The sequence below is a fragment of the Typopeltis vanoorti genome, chromosome 10 (genome assembly GCF_054136105.1).
Source record: "Typopeltis vanoorti isolate ZY-2024b chromosome 10, IOZ_Tvanoo_1.0, whole genome shotgun sequence".
NCBI lineage: Eukaryota > Metazoa > Arthropoda > Arachnida > Uropygi > Thelyphonidae > Typopeltis > Typopeltis vanoorti.
In genome coordinates, this window is record NC_143558.1 from 10,714,086 (window position 1) to 10,733,269 (window position 19,184).

General features: G+C 33.7%; 1 protein-coding gene across 1 annotated transcript in view; it reads right to left on the bottom strand.

Annotated features, from left to right (window-relative positions):
• pcx (pecanex) overlaps positions 1 to 19,184 on the bottom strand; it is a 621,557-nt gene that overhangs the window by 56,111 nt on the left and 546,262 nt on the right. The window contains exons 31-33 of the mRNA XM_090398640.1: positions 17,235 to 17,465; positions 7,418 to 7,521; positions 286 to 433 (exon numbers count right to left, since the gene is read on the bottom strand). Of these exons, the coding sequence (XP_090254766.1) occupies positions 286 to 433; positions 7,418 to 7,521; positions 17,235 to 17,465 (483 nt within the window). The remainder of the gene's footprint in view (positions 1 to 285; positions 434 to 7,417; positions 7,522 to 17,234; positions 17,466 to 19,184) is intronic.

Below are 19,184 nucleotides of genomic sequence, written 5' to 3' on the forward strand. Positions count from 1 at the left end.
AAACATGAAACTTTTTCACCCTCACTTCAGGTCTCCAATAAGCAAGGTAGTAGACTCTCATTGAGTAATGAAATTAATCTACTACTTAAGACATTCACAAACACCATGTATTGTGGGCTTTAAGTCCACAATACATGGATGTTTGTGAATGTCTACAGTGGACTTTAAACTGAAAGCTTGGTTGGAAAATACATTATCTGCTTGGCCAAATAAGCAGTTCATATTACTATAGACAATATTGTACACATTGTTATATTTGCTTAAATAATATGGATGATTACTTACCTGGTGTAACTTGAGAGCCATACGGACACTGGGAGCAACAACTTTACGCAGTAAGTCCATGTCATGGAACACCCATTCATCACGGACTGAAGTTATTCTAAAGTCACCTTTGAACAAGGCATGAAGGCCATAGAGGAGAAAATCCACACTAATGAATAAGATATTAATAATGAAATGCATTAAACATTCTCTTCATTTACAGAATAAAGAAACAGCAATACACTTGTAACTAATAACATATACTCTTATTAGTTATGAGTGTGTCGCTATTGCTTTGCAAAAAAATATTTTTTTTTTTTTTTTTAAATTTGAGATAAGAAAAGCTTATTTTATTTTGCTCTTTCTGAAAAACATTCAGAAGCCAACATTTTGCTGTCTTTATCACAGTACAGGAAAACTTCACTTAACCATGCTAAGGGCCAAGACGTCTATAGATGTGAAGTTTATCATGGATGCGAAGTGCATATTAAAATTGTAATACCATTGATATTAAATTGAAATATATGATGGATATGAAGTCTATGAAGAAGTGTATTTGATTCATAATGGCCAGCAAGGTGGTTAATGCAATTAATTAATCCATCAATTAATGCACGCTAAGCGAAATCGCATTAAGCAAATACAATAAACAATAGGAATTATTATAATTCAACCATCAGTTAGCATAACCTTGAAAAAAAAAATACAGTATAAGCTATATTAGAAAATAAAATCATCAAATTTAAAAATCAATTACTTAAATTTTTATTTAATGCTTAAACATTTGATTGGGCTACTTTTTTACAAAAAAAAAATAAAATAAGTAAAGATGTTTGAAAAGAGCTTGACTTTTTCATCTTGTCATGCAATTTGTAATAGCTGGTGACTGCTTTATCAAGATTTCGGCGGATTTCGAAGCTTTGTTCCATATCAGGATCAGCATCATACAAAATTTCCTGGAGAATGGAAAACCTTCTGAGATAGATGACTTGTGAATTGATCAGAGTTTCTGGTAGTTCAGTACTGAAATTGTTGTGTGCATCTTTAGAGTGATCTGGAGAAAGAAGATCATATCTGATGGAGATTACCTATCTAGTATTACCTAACAACCTATCTAGCCACACCTGAAATAACAGTGACATTGCATTACTTGTTAAAGGCTTAAACTTCAGTGGCACTCAGAACTATTAATAAACTGGATGTCATATACTACATAGAAAGAGGCATTAAGTCTCTTCCAAATAATATAGCTGATAAAATTCGTTTAGAAACCAGCAATGTTTTAAATAAAAAGAAAACCATATATAGCAATCTTACAAAAACATAACTAGCAGCAATCAAATCATTAAAAGCTAATCAAGATATAATGATAACAAAATTAGACAAAGGTAATGCCACGGTCATCCTTGACAAATCAACTTATATTCATCAGATGAATCAACTAGTCTCTAATAACAGCACCTATCAACTTGTGAACTATAATCCGACTAACAGGATTAAGAAAAAAATCATGAAATTACTTAAGTCTGTCACTTCTTGGCTGTTGGACACTGTTAAAAAACTAATACCCTATTAACACCTGTTCTCCCAGAATATATGGTGTTCCCAAGATACATAAATATAACCCACTTCAGCTGCTAGTTGAGGGAATAGACAGCCCTAATTATCACATAGCCAAGAAATTAGTGTCAACACTCAAGGAGTTGGTAGGTAATTACCCCTCCTATATAAAGTTACTTTATGTGGCAAAATAATTTTTACCTACAAAAGATGGTATGGCCATTGGCCCACCACTATTCCCCCCCCCCCAAACTACTAACTTTTATATGGAAGCTTTTAGCAACATGCTCTAGATTCCTTTACTTTAAAACCTATAATTTGGCTTAGATATGTTGATGAATGTTTCATTATCTTGCCACACAGTCACCAAACAAACATATTACTTAGCAACCTGAATAAACAACATGAGTGCATACAATTTACTACTGAAATTGAAAATCAGAACTTGCTTCCTTTCCTTGATACACTGGTCACAAATCTTCCCTCAGGCAGTCCATCCTTCACCGTTTACCACAAACCTACATATACCAGCAAATATATACATGCTGACTCATATCACCATACTTCACACACAAAAACTTGCAGTTATTAACATCCTCAAAAACAGAGCTATAGCAATTTGTTCTAATGAACAAGCTCTTAAACAAGAATTACAAATTATTAGCAATACATTTATAAATAATGGCTATAGCAAAAATACTATTAATAAAGTTCTTCATAAAACTTCATCAAAAATAATACAGATTACAGTAAAACCATAGATATCCCATACATTAAAGGGTTATCAGAAAAAATTAATAGAATTCTACATTATTATAATTTTAATGGCACTTTTAAACCACCTTTAAAATTAAAAACATATTCAACTCCTCTATGATCCTCTCCCCCCATTGGAACACCCTGGAGTTTATTGCATCTATTGCACCTGTAATTGACTTTATATTGGGTAAACTGGATGTACAATCCCTATCCATAAAAAAGAACACAAACGGCACATTAAATTTAACAATTTTTGGTGAAGCAGGCCTTTCAGATCATGCTCTTAACAATACACCAAATTGATTGGAAAAGTACTTGTTCTTTACATCAGACAAAAACCTGGTTTGAACAGAAATTTAAAGAAACCTGTGAAATTTTGATTAACCACCCTAATCTTAACACAATAACAGTGGCATAAAAATCCCAAGAATTTGGAAAATCCCACTTAATTTACCAGCAAACCCTGACTTTAGGACTCTAAAGCAATTTTTCAGTAATAATAGGAGTGAGTAATGTTTTTGTGTGAACATGTTGCTCTCCTGCTTAATTTAATTTTGTAACCTAATTTATAATAATAATAACAGGACTCTAGCTTTGATGTAGTAAGATTTTTTCCCCCCACCAGAGGTCAGGCAAATAGTTTTAATTTGATCAGTAACTTTAGCATCCCATGTAGATTGTGGTGCAGCTTTTTCTCTGTATATATGTGTATACTTCAGATGACGACCTTAATGTGAAGGTCGAAATGATGAGTGCTTATTTTGGTTTATATTAAACTAAAGTTTTACTCTAACAGAGCAGCTGTTTCCGTAATTTTCATGAAGAATAAAGGAAAACAAACAGATAGATAAAACAGTATAAGAGAATAGCAGTTTGGTTTTAGAAAAAGGAGCTCAACTGCTGATTTGATTTTTGCTGGAAGGGGAAGGAATTTGAATGATGGAAATTGGAAGAATTATTTATGGGTTTTCTGGATTTGAAAAAGCCTTTCATTGAATTCAATAGAAAAAAGTCTGGGAAAGGTTGGAAAATATAGGTAAAGGAGACACAGTTATGATCAAGAATATGTTAAATGTACAAGGTTCTGTGAAGACTAAATTTGGTAATTCAAAATGGTAAGAAAAAAATTGCACAAATGGAACAGCATGACACAGAACTATGATCAGTAACTTTAATAATAATTATCTGCGACAAGGATGTGTGTCTTATCTCCACTACTCTTCACTATGATGATGAATGGCATCCAATATATGGTCAATGACCAGAAAGGAGAAACAACTGTGTTTGCAGATGAAGTGGCAATTTTGAACACATTCATATGTTTCAGATGAAAGGCTACAGAAAAAAATTGCACAAATGGAACAGCATAGCACAGAACTATGATCAGTAACTTCAGTTACTGATCATAGTTCTGTTTAATATCAAGAAGAGTGACATCACGCTTTTAAATCAGAAAGAAAATGTGTAAGTCAATGTTTTTAAATCGGAGAGAAAATTTATAAGTTAATGGTATTACAATGGACAAATCTTGAAGAGTGAAGATCTCAAATATTTGGGAGGTGTACTTTCTAGTGAAGGAAGTTTAGATCAGGAGATATAGAGAAGGATTTTACTGTAATAAAACTTTTTTTTTTTTTAACAATGCCAGTAATGTACTTTGGAACAGCATAGACTCACTGAAGTGCAAGATTTTGATTAATTAATTTACTTTCTACCCATATTGCCTTTTACAACAGGGATTAATAAATTAAAAAAAAAAAAAATAGAATACAAGCAAATGAAATGCGTTTTGAGGATAATGTTGGTAAAAACTAGAAAGTTGAAGAAATGACTGAACACCTGCTCAAAGTGGTTTGGACATAAAATGAGAATGAATTTAAAAAAGAATGTATGAAATGAAAACTGCCACAAAAAACGATTGAAAAAGTGGAGAGACAAGATAAGTTAAAAAAAAAAAAAAATTTGCACTGAAACAGTACTCATGAAGAAATAATATAACTGGGCAGAAAGCATCATGTTGGAATGGAATGGTTGTTGATGAAAAAATGGTTTTGTTTTAATTCTTTACTTAAGATATACATGAAGACACTTTGTGCACAAACTTTTTGTTTGCTTATGTAAACAAAAAGTAAATGATTAAACCAAGAATATAATATCTCATAAGGTATAACTTACTTTCTGACCAAGCGAAAAACACTTGCTACAACCATTCTTATCCATACTACAGTATTTTAATAATATGGTGATCTAACGTTTTGTTATCTGTATATAGAAAATATGACTTCTGCATGAGCATTGATTATCTCACATTATTTTCATAGATCTACCTCTCAATGATGTAATAAAAGACCTCAGTATATGGAATATATATTGAGCTACATACTATCTGTATATAGAAAATATGACTTCTGCATGAGCATTGATTATCTCACATTATTTTCATAGATCTACCTCCCAACTTGTTTGAAAGACTAGTAAAACACTTGTTTTACTAGCCTTTCCTCTTCCATTCTATTTAAGTGACCATACCATCTGAGATTAACTCTGCTAACACATTTCTGGATGCTGACAGTGGCAAGTTGTTTCCTAATATCCTCGTTTTTAATATGATATTGCCATTGACGCCATCTGTTCATGCCCCTCATATCTGTGACGTAATAAAAGAACTCGGTATAGAGTGAAACTGGCTAACTTGCATTATGGGATAATGAGGCAATTTTATGGGAAGTCAACAGCCTTTGTATACAAGTAGCCTAGTCATCAAGATACTTCATGTATAAGTGTTTTATGTGTTCATGCTTGGGTATAAAAATTAAAACAATATAATTTCTTGTCAAGTAAATTTATATCGCCAATGTTTTAAAATACACTAATCCAAGCACAGAATCCTGTAGTACACTACTAGTCATCCACTTCAACTCAACCTCCTTACATCATTCTTTGGTAATTGTCTGTCGGCCACTCTCCTATCCACGAAAAAGCCTATTTTGCATACCCATCCCCATAAGTTTATATAATAACTTTCCAAGTGGGATCAACTCAAATGCTTTGGCAATCTCCAGAATTCATCATCATCAAATTCCTGACACGTACCTTCTCAAGAGATGCACAGGATATTATGATAGTACTACATGAAGAACGTACATCATTACTAACTTCCTATCAACAATTGTCCTCCAAATCAATCTATTATCTGTCAAGACTCCAACATTATCAGATCTTATATCTTTGTCTTCCTCTGGGCCTTTTTTCCTGCCAACCTGGCAGAGAGCACTTGTTTTACTAGTCTTTCCTCTTCCATTCTGAGATTAACTCTGCTAACACATTCCTGGATGCTGACAGTGGCAAGTTCTTTCCTAATATCCTCGTTTTTAATATGATATTGCCATTGATGCCATCTGTTCATGCCCCTAATCTTTCTCAGAACTCTCATATCTGTGATCGCTAGTCTTCAGTTAAGTGTTTTACTTCTAACCCAGCTCTCAGATCCATAAGTTAAAATTGGTTTGAAAACTGTCTTGTATACAGCTAATTTAGTGTTCCGACTAATTTCTCTCTTATTCCATATGAATTTATTCAGTTGACTTCCTGCCATACCAGCCTTGTTGATTCTGTGTTCTATTTCCATATTTAATCTCCTTACCATCTCTAAAAAACGTGCCTAAGTAGCTGAAATGTTTTACTTGTTCTATAGGTTCTCCATTCATGATGCAGTTGATATTTTCAATATTTCTGGCTATTTTCATTGTCTTCGTCTTTTTATTGCTGATTTTCATACTAAATTTATTACAACAGTTATTCAATTTAGTCAGGGAATCTCGCAGACTTGTACTAGATTTATTTAAAAGTATAACACCATCTCCAGAATTATCCTGATATATATTCATTTCACTTATCTAGTTCTGTTGTAATCATAAAATGTGAACAGATAGCTAAAGCAAGATCCTTACCATCTCCAAACAATGCTGTCCTCTACAGAGAATCAAAATGTTATCTACTTACCTCTAGATGCAGGGCCTAGGCCTAACCAGCCTCTAATTACATTAATGACTACCCCAGAAATACAGATTGGTCTATAATTAACTGTATCAGTCCCAGTTCCAATTTAGTAGGAAGGAATTAAATTAATCTTCTCCTACTTATTAGGACTCATGTCCACGAGACTCAAGCTGAATAACCAAGTCAGAGACACTTCTAATTCTCTTGCCCATTCAGCAGACTTATCGATATCCCATACATCTCACTGATGAGTTCAAATGAAGCTCTTGTAATAGCTTTAATACTCCCAACTCATATTTCTCCCAGAGCAATAATGGTCTGTCTGGAATGTATACTTTACCAACGTAATTAAATGATAAAAAAATGCTATCTGAACAGGCTAGAAGAAAACAAAAAGAAGAATTACCACAAGGATAACTTTAGCAAATATAAATAGCAGGTAATAGCTGAGGTTATCCTTGTGGTAATTCTCCTTTTTGTTTACCTTTAGCCTGTTCAGATAGCTTTTTTTTTTCCACCCATAGTCTGATTTTACCTTCCTCACGACTCACAATCTTGGCCTGTTCTTTATACTACTCCTGGACCTGATAATCACTTTTCTCCTTCTGTTCATTTTCTTTTTATGCAGCTCTTGATTTATGAATTTAGGTATTAGTCAACCTTATTCTTGTTGCCAATGTAAAAATAACTTGCACAACAAAATTAATAAAAATGCACAAAATCCATTTTCTTTTTTTTTTTTTTTCTCCATGAAACTTGAACTCCATGAATTTTTTTAGAGAAACCCAAACTAAATTCGAATTCATTAACCAAATCACAAAGTAAAAAAAGTTACCTGGAAAAGGAATTATGAGAGGCAGTGCCTAAAACACGCCGGGCTAACAGACTAAGCCCAAAGCACAGTGATACCAATGTGGAATCTTTACTGCATTCTGAAGGCTAAAATGGAAAAATAAATAAATAAATATATAAATAATAAATTAATGTTAACAATCAATACAGTGTTTCAAAAGGGGGTATACAACTTTGAATGACAACAGAAGGTAAATAGTGATAGATGAACAATTTTTATTACTACGCAAATGTAGCGTAACACTCGAAGTTTCAACACAGACAATTTAAGTTCGATATGACTGCCTCCGGTAATTCTGCAGACATCCCATCTGCAATCAATTTCCTGCAATGTGCAGAAGAGCATATTTGTGCATAACTTCAGCAATGGTAACAGTAATTCTTGAACACAGCTCATCCAAATTGGCTGCTGCTGGTGATGGTATAAACACTTGATCTTTTGCAAAGCTCCATAAGGAAAAATCTAAAGGTGTAAGGTCAGGGGGAACACAGTGGCCATGCCACAAGTGCCTCCTCTACCAATCCATCTGCTTGGAAAATGGGTGCGAGGTATGACTATACACCCGTCAGATAATGAAGAGGTGCTCTGTCTTGCTGGAAATGTAAGCTTCCCATCGTGGTCATCGTCATCTAATTGTGGTATTAGGTACCCAAGTAGCACGTCTAGATACACATCACCAGTAACGGAAGACCCTTCTCTTTTTTTTTTAAGAGTCTATACACTTTCTTCTTGCTTATGGCACAAAAATCGTTAGCCTTTGGGATACCATGAACTTCTACAATGGCATGTAGATTTTTATTTCCCCAAATTCTGCAGTTGTGAGTGGTTACTTGCCCACTTACGTGAAAAGCACACTCGTCACTCACTGAAAACAATATTATCCAAACAGATTTTGTCCTATCCTACTGGTCATTTCTGCACAGAAATCCTGGCATATCTTCTTGTCATCTTTCTTCAAATGTAGACGCTGGCATAAAACATGCCACGCAGTCACATGTGGAATTCCAATTTGATGAGACGCCCATCTGGTTGACTTTCCAGGGATTCTCTGTAAACTTTCCTGAACTTCTTCTACAACAGCATCGGCAACACATGGCCTTACCGTTGACCTTGGATGACACACAGAACAGCCTGTTTCCACAAAATTCTTGTGCCACATGTAGATTGCACACCTACTAGAAGGTTCTTTGCCATATTACATGCAAAAATTCCTCTAAACCTGTGTTGCAGACTTCCTTTTCTCAAACCAAACCGCACAACGTGCTCGCTCTGCACCACTGAAAGCTGCCATTTGCAAATGGTGTAACGTATTACGACATCAAGTGTTGTCATTTGATAATAAAGTTACGTGACCAAGTTACATATACACTCCTTTGAAACATCCTGTATTCAAAATAAAAAGGAATTCATTTTGAATTTTATAAAATGACAAAATTAACACCGACTTCAATTTGAACGAACTGAGTCTTAACATGATGATTATGAAGACTTTTGACCAGCAAAAATCAATTATAAAGAGAAATACATTGAGTTTATTTCGAATTTTAAAGGCACCTGTGGCATAATTAAAAACAACAAATTAAATGTTAACCACATGATAATACATACGATAATCGGTAAATCAATTGTTGTATGTACTTTGTATTCCTGTTCTTTGATTTGCTTGTTTCTACACACTGATGAACTGTTATTTTCAGCACAAAATATCTGTACTTTCATTAAAGTTAATTACTCTGGTTATTGTGTAATTTGTTATTTATTGGGTTTATTTGGCTGTAACAATATAAAAATGAAAACCGACAAAAACATGAATGATAACATTACTAAATACAGAAACATGTAGGAACCACTACAATATAAGTTGAAACTGAAACTACGTGGAGTGTGGGGACTGGCACAAGTTAGCAATTGTACAGTAATGTATGCACAACAGTTGACTGAAAAGTTAAAATCTGACATGCAAAAGAACTATTGAGCAATTTCCAAATATCACACAGGATGAATCCTTGGTTCCTTTTGAGTGTGCCTTGTGAACAGATGACATCAGCAGATCCTTTTACGTTATGAGCAGTGCAGTTGTCCTCTATGTAAGGCATGGAGCTCTTATCCCATTTAATGTTATAATGTGTGTGGAAGAAATGAAAAGCTAGGCCGCGAGCTGTCTTCTCTATTGTTATCATCACCAATATGCTCTTTCTGTCTAATTTCAAAATTTCTAGATGTCTGCCCTATGTAAGAGAGGCTGTAAGAACATGGAATATTATAAATCTCAGGATGTTTATAGAAAGAGAGGAAGTTTTGAGGTGAATGAATTTTTGTTCATCCTAACTCAGAAACTGCCACAATATCTGTGGAGAAACTAGTTGTTTTTTTATTTTTATATTGCTATGGCCAATAAACCCAATGTATTTCGCTTTATAACTGAATCTTAATATTTTATTAAAACACTTTCTTCAGCAATTTATTTAAAGTTTAGAAATGCATTGGGTTATCTATCTTAAAGTTTGAAGCTAGATAACTGGAAAAAGACCTCCACATAGCCTATATGGAAGGTAGACGACCGACACTCAATGGCCAGTTTTTACCTTCCACTAGTGCACTATATTACTCTGTATCCACATGGATACAGATCATCAATGATGTACTAAAAATTTGGGTTCTAATGGTCAAATTTATATATATTGTGATGGTAAACACACTCAATAGATAAAACATCAGAGATACCTACCCAATAGAGTGTCAGTCCTCCTCTAGAGTTCAGCCTGTATTCTCCGAGGCACTGACCCCACCAGATGCCAGAGATGATTCCAGCCATGCCTGTTACAGCATTGTCTACAACTGCACCTTAAACGTCAGTCTCGGATACATGGATCTGATGTCTCACTCTATGGCATCCCAGAGAGATTGAGATATCAGATTTAAATCCAGGGACATTGGGGGGGGGGGGGTCACTGGATGGTCTCAAACTGCACCTTAAACGTCAGTCTCGGATACATGGATCTGATGTCTCACTCTATGGCATCCCAGAGAGATTGAGATATCAGATTTAAATCCAGGGACATTTGGGGGGGGGTCACTGGATGGTCTCAAACTCAGATGAATGTTTCTCGAGCCATGCCTGGCCTAGTGGGGCAGCACATTGTCTAGCTGAAACAGACCATTGGCTGAAGGATGCAAAGGCCATGAAAATGTATAGGTGAATCAGTCAGTAAATTTTGGTAGTTCTGAGCACTTAAGGACCTCTCCAGACATACTGAGGACCTAAATGTGTCACAAGAGAGGCTCCCCAAGCCATTCCAGAGCCACTTCCTCCTTGAACAGAGCTGACCTGGCACGGTGGGACCATGGCCTCATGCTGTCAACCGTGACCAGAATATTTGCCATAAGCATTTTCGCCGTAGGAAAATTAACCCAACATTTCGCCGCAAGATATTTTGCATTAATTTTTGTAAATAATCAATGGATGAATCAATTATAAATTCATTAAAAAGCCCAATTTTTATTAAGGTGAATGTCAGTGATACAAAACATAATGAAATCATTTAAAAATTGTGCAAATTAAAAGAGATGCTGCATAAATAATTAACTTTTTGCTGCAGATCGTCAATTCAACAAATCCACCAGTAACAGTACTCTTTGGAAAAAAATGCTAATGCTGTGAAGCATTTAATTTTCATGTTGAATTCAGCATCTGTTTGATAGCTTAATTTCAAACCAATGGCAACAATTTTGCGATACAGATTTTGTACCATATGAAATAAACAACCTGTTATAGTTGTTGATGTAAATATGTTAGAAAAAGCATTGATAGTTGCTTTCTTGAAGTCAACCATTAATGTTTCGGGATCTAATGATGAACATAAGCCCTTTAAGGCACTGAATAATCTGCTGTAGGTTAATTCTGATTTGCCAGGAAGCAAAGCAAAAAGCTGCCATGGTTCTTGATCATAAATTAGTAAATAATAATAATATTTTTTTTTTTTGGTTTACCGATCGAGTGTTGATCAATTTTATTAACTGAACCAACTAGTTTCGCCACACTTATTTTAATTTTACAGTTATTCTTGTCAGTTTGCAGTTACGCATAATTGTGAGATTGTTTAAACCTCTATGTAAGCCCTGAAGATGCCAACAGATAAGTGTGGCGAAACTAGTTGGTTCAGTTAATAAAACTGATCAACACTTGATCGGTAAACCAAAAAAATATTATTATTCTGCCATGGATTCCTTTGGGATCTCATGCCAGTCCCAAGCCTGGATAAAGGAGGAGGGTCGGTCAGATGAGTGTCGATATTCTGACCGTAAAGAAAAAACACGATTGTTATCTGATGCTACAACATGCCAGCTCGGACATCGCCTGGATCAACAAGGTCTGCAATACCCATCGAGTGATTCCATATCATACTCATTACTTAGTGGTGATATCTGCTTCAATTCTTCAGTCAGTTTCCCAATGCTGTCTAAATCTAGCTTTTTTTTCATATAACTCACTACAGTATCTTGTCCATTGCTGCACAATTTTATCTTTATTCATCAATACTTTGCCTTTTTTTGTCTTTAACTGTATTCTGTTTTGGTTGTCACCTTCTATTAATGGTTCTAATCATTTTGTACACCTCCCTAATTTTATGCTCTCCATAGTACTGTTCTATATTATTGCATTGGACTTCTAACCATTTCATCTTATCTGGCTGATTGATTTTTTCACCTCATTACACTTTCTTTTTTCTTTTCCTGTACTAACTTCAGTGTTTCTTGTCTAATCCATTTCTTTTTTTTATCTTCTCTTCTTCTGGTACTGTTTCTTCAATTGCATCTTCTATAGCTCACATTACTCCTTTCACTCTTAGATTCGAATTTTTTTCTTTGTCCAAACTTTTAAGTTTCTCCTCTAACACTGTTCTGCACCTTCTTCATATTTCTGCTTCACTTGTTCTTGCTCTCTTCATTTCTGATGATGGGGTTTATATTTTCTTTTTTAATTTGATGTTTGCAATCAATAAACTATGATCCGAGGCTATATCCGCTTCTTGAAAAGTTCGACACTGCTGTATGATGTTATCCATCTTCTTTTAATCATATCAATCATGTTCTTTGTTTTCCTATCATTTGATCGCCACGTCCATTTTCCATACTCTTTTTGCTGGAATCTTGTGTTACAGATCATCAAATTGTGGTCCACAGCAAATTCTAACATTTTTTCACCTCGTTCATTTCTTTCCCCAAAATCATATTTTCCCATGACTCTTTCCCAAACATCATTATATATTCCGACTTTGGTATTTCAATCTCCTTCAATAATTAGTACATCTTGTTTTGGTATTGTTCCTATTGTTTCTGTCAGATCTTTGTAAAATAAGTCAATATCCTCATCTGTGCTGTCAGATGTGGGTGCATATATCTGGACTATTGATATATTAAATGGTTTTGCTTGAAATCTTGCTGCTATGATTCGTTCACTGACTGGTTTGTAGCCTGAGAGTGCCTTTCTAGCTTTTTTGTTAAGAAGAAAACCAACTCCTGCTTCATGCTTGGTGTCATGCCATGACCATATGACTTCGCATCGATTTATCTATCCTGCTGATGTCCATCGAAACTTCGCCAGTCCTAGTATATCACACCGATATCTCTTCATTTCCTCACGAAGTAATTCTAGTTTTCCTGCCATCCAAAGTGTCCATACACTCCATGTTCCTACTGATAATAGTTATGTTATCAGTAGGTTATCAGTTTTTGTTTCCTTTCGGTATCCCACTTTTCGATCCAACCCCTGATCGCTCGATTGGTATCGCGGACCTTGTTGATTCGAGTGACATCCAAGCTGGCATGTTGTAGCTGTTACAACAGATAACAATTTGTTGTAACAGCTAAATACATCAGATAACAATTGTGTTTTTTTTCCTTTATGGTCAGAGCATCGACATTCATCTGACCGACCCTCCTCCTTTATTCAGGCATGAGACCGCAAAGGAATCCATGGCAGCTTTTTGCTTTGCTTCCTGGCAAATAAGAATTAACTTACAGCAGATTATTCAGTGCCTTAAAGGGCTTATGTTCATCTTTAGATCCCAAAACATTAATGGTCGACTTTGAGAAAGCAACTATCTACGCATTTTCTAGCATATTTACATCAACAACTATAACAGGTTGTTTATTTCATATTTTACAAAATCTATATCGTAAAATTATTGTCATTGGTTTGAAGTTATGCTATTAAACAAATGCTGAATTCAACATGAAAATTAAATGCTTCACAGCATTAGCATTTTTTTCCAATGAGCACTGTTACTGATTACGCAGCATCTCTTTTAATTGGAACAATTTTTAAATGATTTCATTATGCTATGTATCACTGACATACACCTTAATAAAAATTGGCCTTTTTAATGAATTTATAATACCTTTATAAATCAAGGGGGAACCTGTAACCCCTAGAGAGAGCGTCTCCTAGGTGGCGGATAGGGGAGCCCACTATATGTGGGGATGTGTGTGTATGGTGGGGTGTCCCGAATATACTGAATAAGAACTCGTGGACTAACAGGGCCATAAGGGGCAATCATCTTGATTGTAAGGGAAGTGCCACTCCCATGGACCCCTAGCTGGATCTGTCTTCTTCTACTTTAGGAAGATCCACTCACTTTAATCATTCCTATAAGGCCTTATCAGCCAACTCTTCTTATTTTATGACCCTTATGCTATTAGAGTACTCGAGGGCCATGGGGTCTTTTCATTTCTGACCTTACAACTATGCCCTCTATATAAACCATACTATAATCTACTCTTTCCCCTTCAATATACCCTATTCCTCCTATGGGTTTAAATTTGGAAGAAGGCTAGTTCAGAAGCCTTAAGGTAGCAGCCCTACCACTGAACTATTCCATCGTCAGGCTAGTCCCCTGACATGGAAAGCATAATTCTACTTGTAAGCTGACAGAAAAAGATAATCGGACTGAATCTATGGAAAATGACCCTGGAATGGAAAAGGTAAAACAGAAATGGAAATGACAAAATATAATACACATAGCAAACTGGAATGTAAGAGGAATAGCATGTAAAGAAATAGAATTAAACTAACTATTAAATGAAAGAAATTTTAAAATAGCAGTAATCACTGAAACAAAAAAGAAATTAAAAGGAACTATGAGAACTGAAAATTTTAATGTGATATACAGTGGAGTTGACAGAGACCAAAGAACACAAGCAGGAGTCATGATTTGGATTCATAACTCTCTTTCAAAACAGTTAAAACATTATAAATTATGGAATGAAAGAATAATAGAAGCTAGAATAAAAATAGATAGAGGCTATTTAACAATAATTGGTTTATATGCCCCAGAAGAAGGAAGAGAACAGGATAATACTGATTTTTATAATCAGCTACAAAACATATATCATAAAATAAATATAATCAGCTACAAAACATATATCATAAAATAAATAAAAATGATTACATAATTTTAGAAGGAGACTTAAATGCAAGAATTGGAAAGACGAAAATTAATAATAATATAGGAATACATGGAGAACACACTCTAAACAGAAATGGTAAAAAATTGATTGACTTTGTAGTTTATAATAACCTAAAAATAATGAATTCCATTTATAAACATAAAGACATACATAAATATACTTGGGCAGCAAGAGGATGGAAATCAATATTAGATTACTTCATATTAAATGAAAAGACATCAAAATTTTCACTAGATGTTAGAATTCACAGAGGACATGAAATAAGCAGTGACCACTTCCTTGTTAAAATAAAATTAAGATTACCACCTAAATGGCTACAAGTAACAAGAACAGAAAGAAAATTTGAAACATCTGTTTATAAAACTAGACTATTGAATGACACAAATGTACAATGGCTATATGAACAAAGAATTAACCAATATCAAGATAAAATAAAACAAAATGAAGAAATAGAAATAGAATGGCTCAATATAAAAATGATACTAAATGCAACAGCAAATGAAAGCTTAGGAAAGACCAAAAAATTCAATAAAAGGAAAAAACTGAAGATCTGGGATGATACAATCAAAGAAATAATCAAAAAGAAAAAAGAAGCCTATCACAAATGGTTAAGCAGTAAAAGATTAGAAGATGAAATAGAATATAAAAGAATAAGAGCCATGGCTAAAAGAGAAAAAAAAAAAGACAGAGAATCATGGAACAAATTTGTTTCTAATTTAGAACATGATTTTTATAAAATAAGACCGAATGTATATAATATTTTGAAACACTTAAAGGCAGATACCAAAGAAAACATAAAAATAAACACCGAATAGAAATTAGAAGAATTTTTAAATTACTACACAGAATTGTGGACAGAAAAATATTTTTAAAAAGACAACTGGCAAACAATTAAAGAAAATGAAAAGGAAATAACTAAAGAAGAATTAGAAATCAGCCTGAAAGAAACAAGAAACGGAAAATCACCTGGAAAAGATAAGCTAGGTTCAGAACTATATAAATATGCAGGAACAAGACTCAGAAGAAAGAATCTTATTATTTTTAAATAAGATTTATTCAACTGGTATCCCCCCAACAGAATGAAAAAAAGCAATTGTGATTCCTATCTTTAAAAAAGGTAATAGAGATGACCCTAAAAACTATTGAGGTATCAGTATACTAAATTCCTGTTACAAAATATATAGCAGAATCTTAAATAGCAAACTAATGAAATATTTCAAAAACTTTATTTTAGAAGTACAAAACTGAGTTAGAAAAGGACGATCATGTATAGACCCAGCCTTTTGCCTAAAATTAATAATAGAGAAAAGAAGAGAATACAATTTAGAAACACACATTGCATTTATTGACTTTGAAAAAGCATTTGACAAAGTTAAAAGAAACATATTATTTAACATATTAAAAGAAAACAAATACCAAATAATATCCTAAAAGCTATCACAAGTATATATGAAAATAATCAAATACAAATAAGATTAAATCATGAGCTATCATACATGAGAGAGATAAACCAAGGGGTCCGACAGGGATGTCCCATCTCAACAACTCTTTTTAATATTTACTTAAATGAAATAATAATAAAATGGAATAAAAATTTACATCAAGGTATTAAACTTTCTCCTACAGTGAACTTAAACACTCTCCTTTTTGCCAATGACCAAATAATAATTACAAATTCTGAAGATAACTTACATAAAGTTATTTTAGATCTAAATGAGATAGCCAAAGATTATGGTATTATAATATCAACAGAACAATCAAAAACTATGGCCTTTAAAGGACAAGATCCAGCAAGAACTAAAATAGTAATAGATAACGAGATCTTAGAACAGGTGAATTCATTTAACTACCTAGGATGTATGATCAGATATGAAAAAGATATAAACGTAAGAATTGTAAAATATCTAAAAATAACAGGTGTAATTAACTGTGTTCACTCTGCAGAGGTCCAGTTTCGATGGTTCCGACACCAGGCAAAGTGCAATGCCCAATGAAAATAAAAAATAAATAAAAGCAGAACATTTATTTAAATATTAATTGAAATATTTTAAACATTAATATAATAAGAAATAGAAACATATTCCTCCTCACCTTTTTTTTTTTAATAAAAAAGAGAAGAAAAGGAGGAATTGCTCTAAATGATAGAATTTATTTGGGTTGTCTTTTAGATTGAAGAGCCAGTTTCTTTTCATACTCAAGCTGCTTTCCATACAAAGTTTTGCTAAAGAATTTAAGCGATGACTCATATAAAAAGATTCTTCTCAGCACAGATAATATTTGATATATGCATCATAATTAATCCAAATATTTAAATTTGAAATTCACCTACCTTTTCTCGATGAGAAGCACAAAACTGAATCCAGTCAAGGTATACGTAACAGAAACTGTTTCTAGACACCCCAGATGCACGAAAATCATAATCTTCATCAACATTCATGTTAAATACAGGATCCAAATCAGCATAATTCTTATCAAGAGTGGAACGGAGAGCTTCCTGAATATGGTCAGAATTTAACCAGTCATCCAGACGTGGTGAAGTCAGTGTATAATATACAATGCTCTAAATATATATATAAATAAACAATTAAACTACAACAGAAGAAGAGGGGTATCAATTTCTTTTCAGTATAATTTTTTTCTGTATTCTACTTGTACAGCAATACACAAAAAGCAGAACATTTATTTAAATATTAATTGAAATATTTTAAACATTCAGTATAATAAGAAATAGAAACCTATGTTCCTCCTCACCTTTTTTTTTTTTTAAATAAGAAAAAGAAAAAAAGGAGGAATTGCTCTAATTGTGAATTCTCCAAATCAAACATTGCAAATTGCACCTGTCTAATTGTTGTTGAAAAGGTCCCTGACAAACCTCATTTTGGTGACATACCTCTGCTTCCTTCACTATTGCCTTTTCCTGATCCTAAAATTCATAATCCCTAATTTCAAAATAGTAATTTAGATGAAGGTGAATAAATTATTTAATCTAGACTTTTTCTATCTTTTAGATGATCAGAGTAGAAAGGATGTTAGGAATTATACATTTCTTTTTTTCATTTTTTAAATATCAAACCCAATATGCAAAAGAAGTTGAAAACCTATAACATAACAGTGCCACATGCGAGAAAGTGTTCACTGAGAAGGAAAGAAAGGAAGGAATCTGTTGCAATCCTCAAGCTATTTCTGGAAATAGCTGGGGAGGAGTGCAGTCTTTGGGGAAAATTATGTGGAGAAAGGTGTTGCAAAGAAGAGATACAAATGGAATGAAACAGATGGACGAGAAGATAGTTCCACAAGTTTTTTGTATTTTTCTAGGTTGAGAGGAAAGTGGATAAATAGTGATGGCTAGTTTGGTGGAGCAATATCCATGGATATACCTACAGAAAAGACATTAAAAGACAGAAATAGAACATCTATGAGAAAAATTACTGGAAGGATGCTGTCATAGAAGGAATCAACTCTTAAGCAGATGGCTCTCTTCTAGATAGCACTAAGAGTTACTAGGTAGAAATATTGATCAGCAAAGTTTAATGCTTGCTTAAAGTGGAGCAAACCTCTGTTCCCTTGAGTCAAGTTAGGAAATCAAATAATTAAAGGCATTAATTTTTTTAAGAAAAACAAAATTGCTAGTTGTATTATGATGCATGTGTTACTGTCACCATGACAATGAATAGTTGGAAAAATCAAATTTCAAAGAAATAGTACATTTTAGAAAACCTGTGTTTGCTTTGATATTATTTACCAATGAACCAGACAGGCTGAAAGAAACCATTGGCTTGTTTAAGTCTCAGTTCTCCTGTGACATAACTGAATTATTCAAATTTACCATATATATATGGAAAAGAACTCCCCTCCCACTGCCAAATCCACTTTCTATATTGGATTTCTAGAAAACCAAGAACTCAACCTGCTATACACAAACCATCAGTCTGGCGTTGCTATGTAGATCATGTCTTTGCTATTCAGTCTGTTGGCTGACACATATTGCACACATTTTTAGAACATTTCGATAGCCAAGGCCCAAAATTACAATCACTACAAAAACAGTGTTCTTAGATGATTACTAAATGGTTCATTCCTTTTTAGTTTATAGGATATCTACATACACCAGAAGGTAATTACACAAGCAGTCACATTATCATCTGTTCCAACAATATATCCTCAAAAACACTTACAACCAGGTAGAACAGACAAAATACTGTATGCTACCACACAAGATCACAACAAAAACTTCTTATCCTCCATCTCTGCAGTAATCTGAAGAGATATGCATAAAATT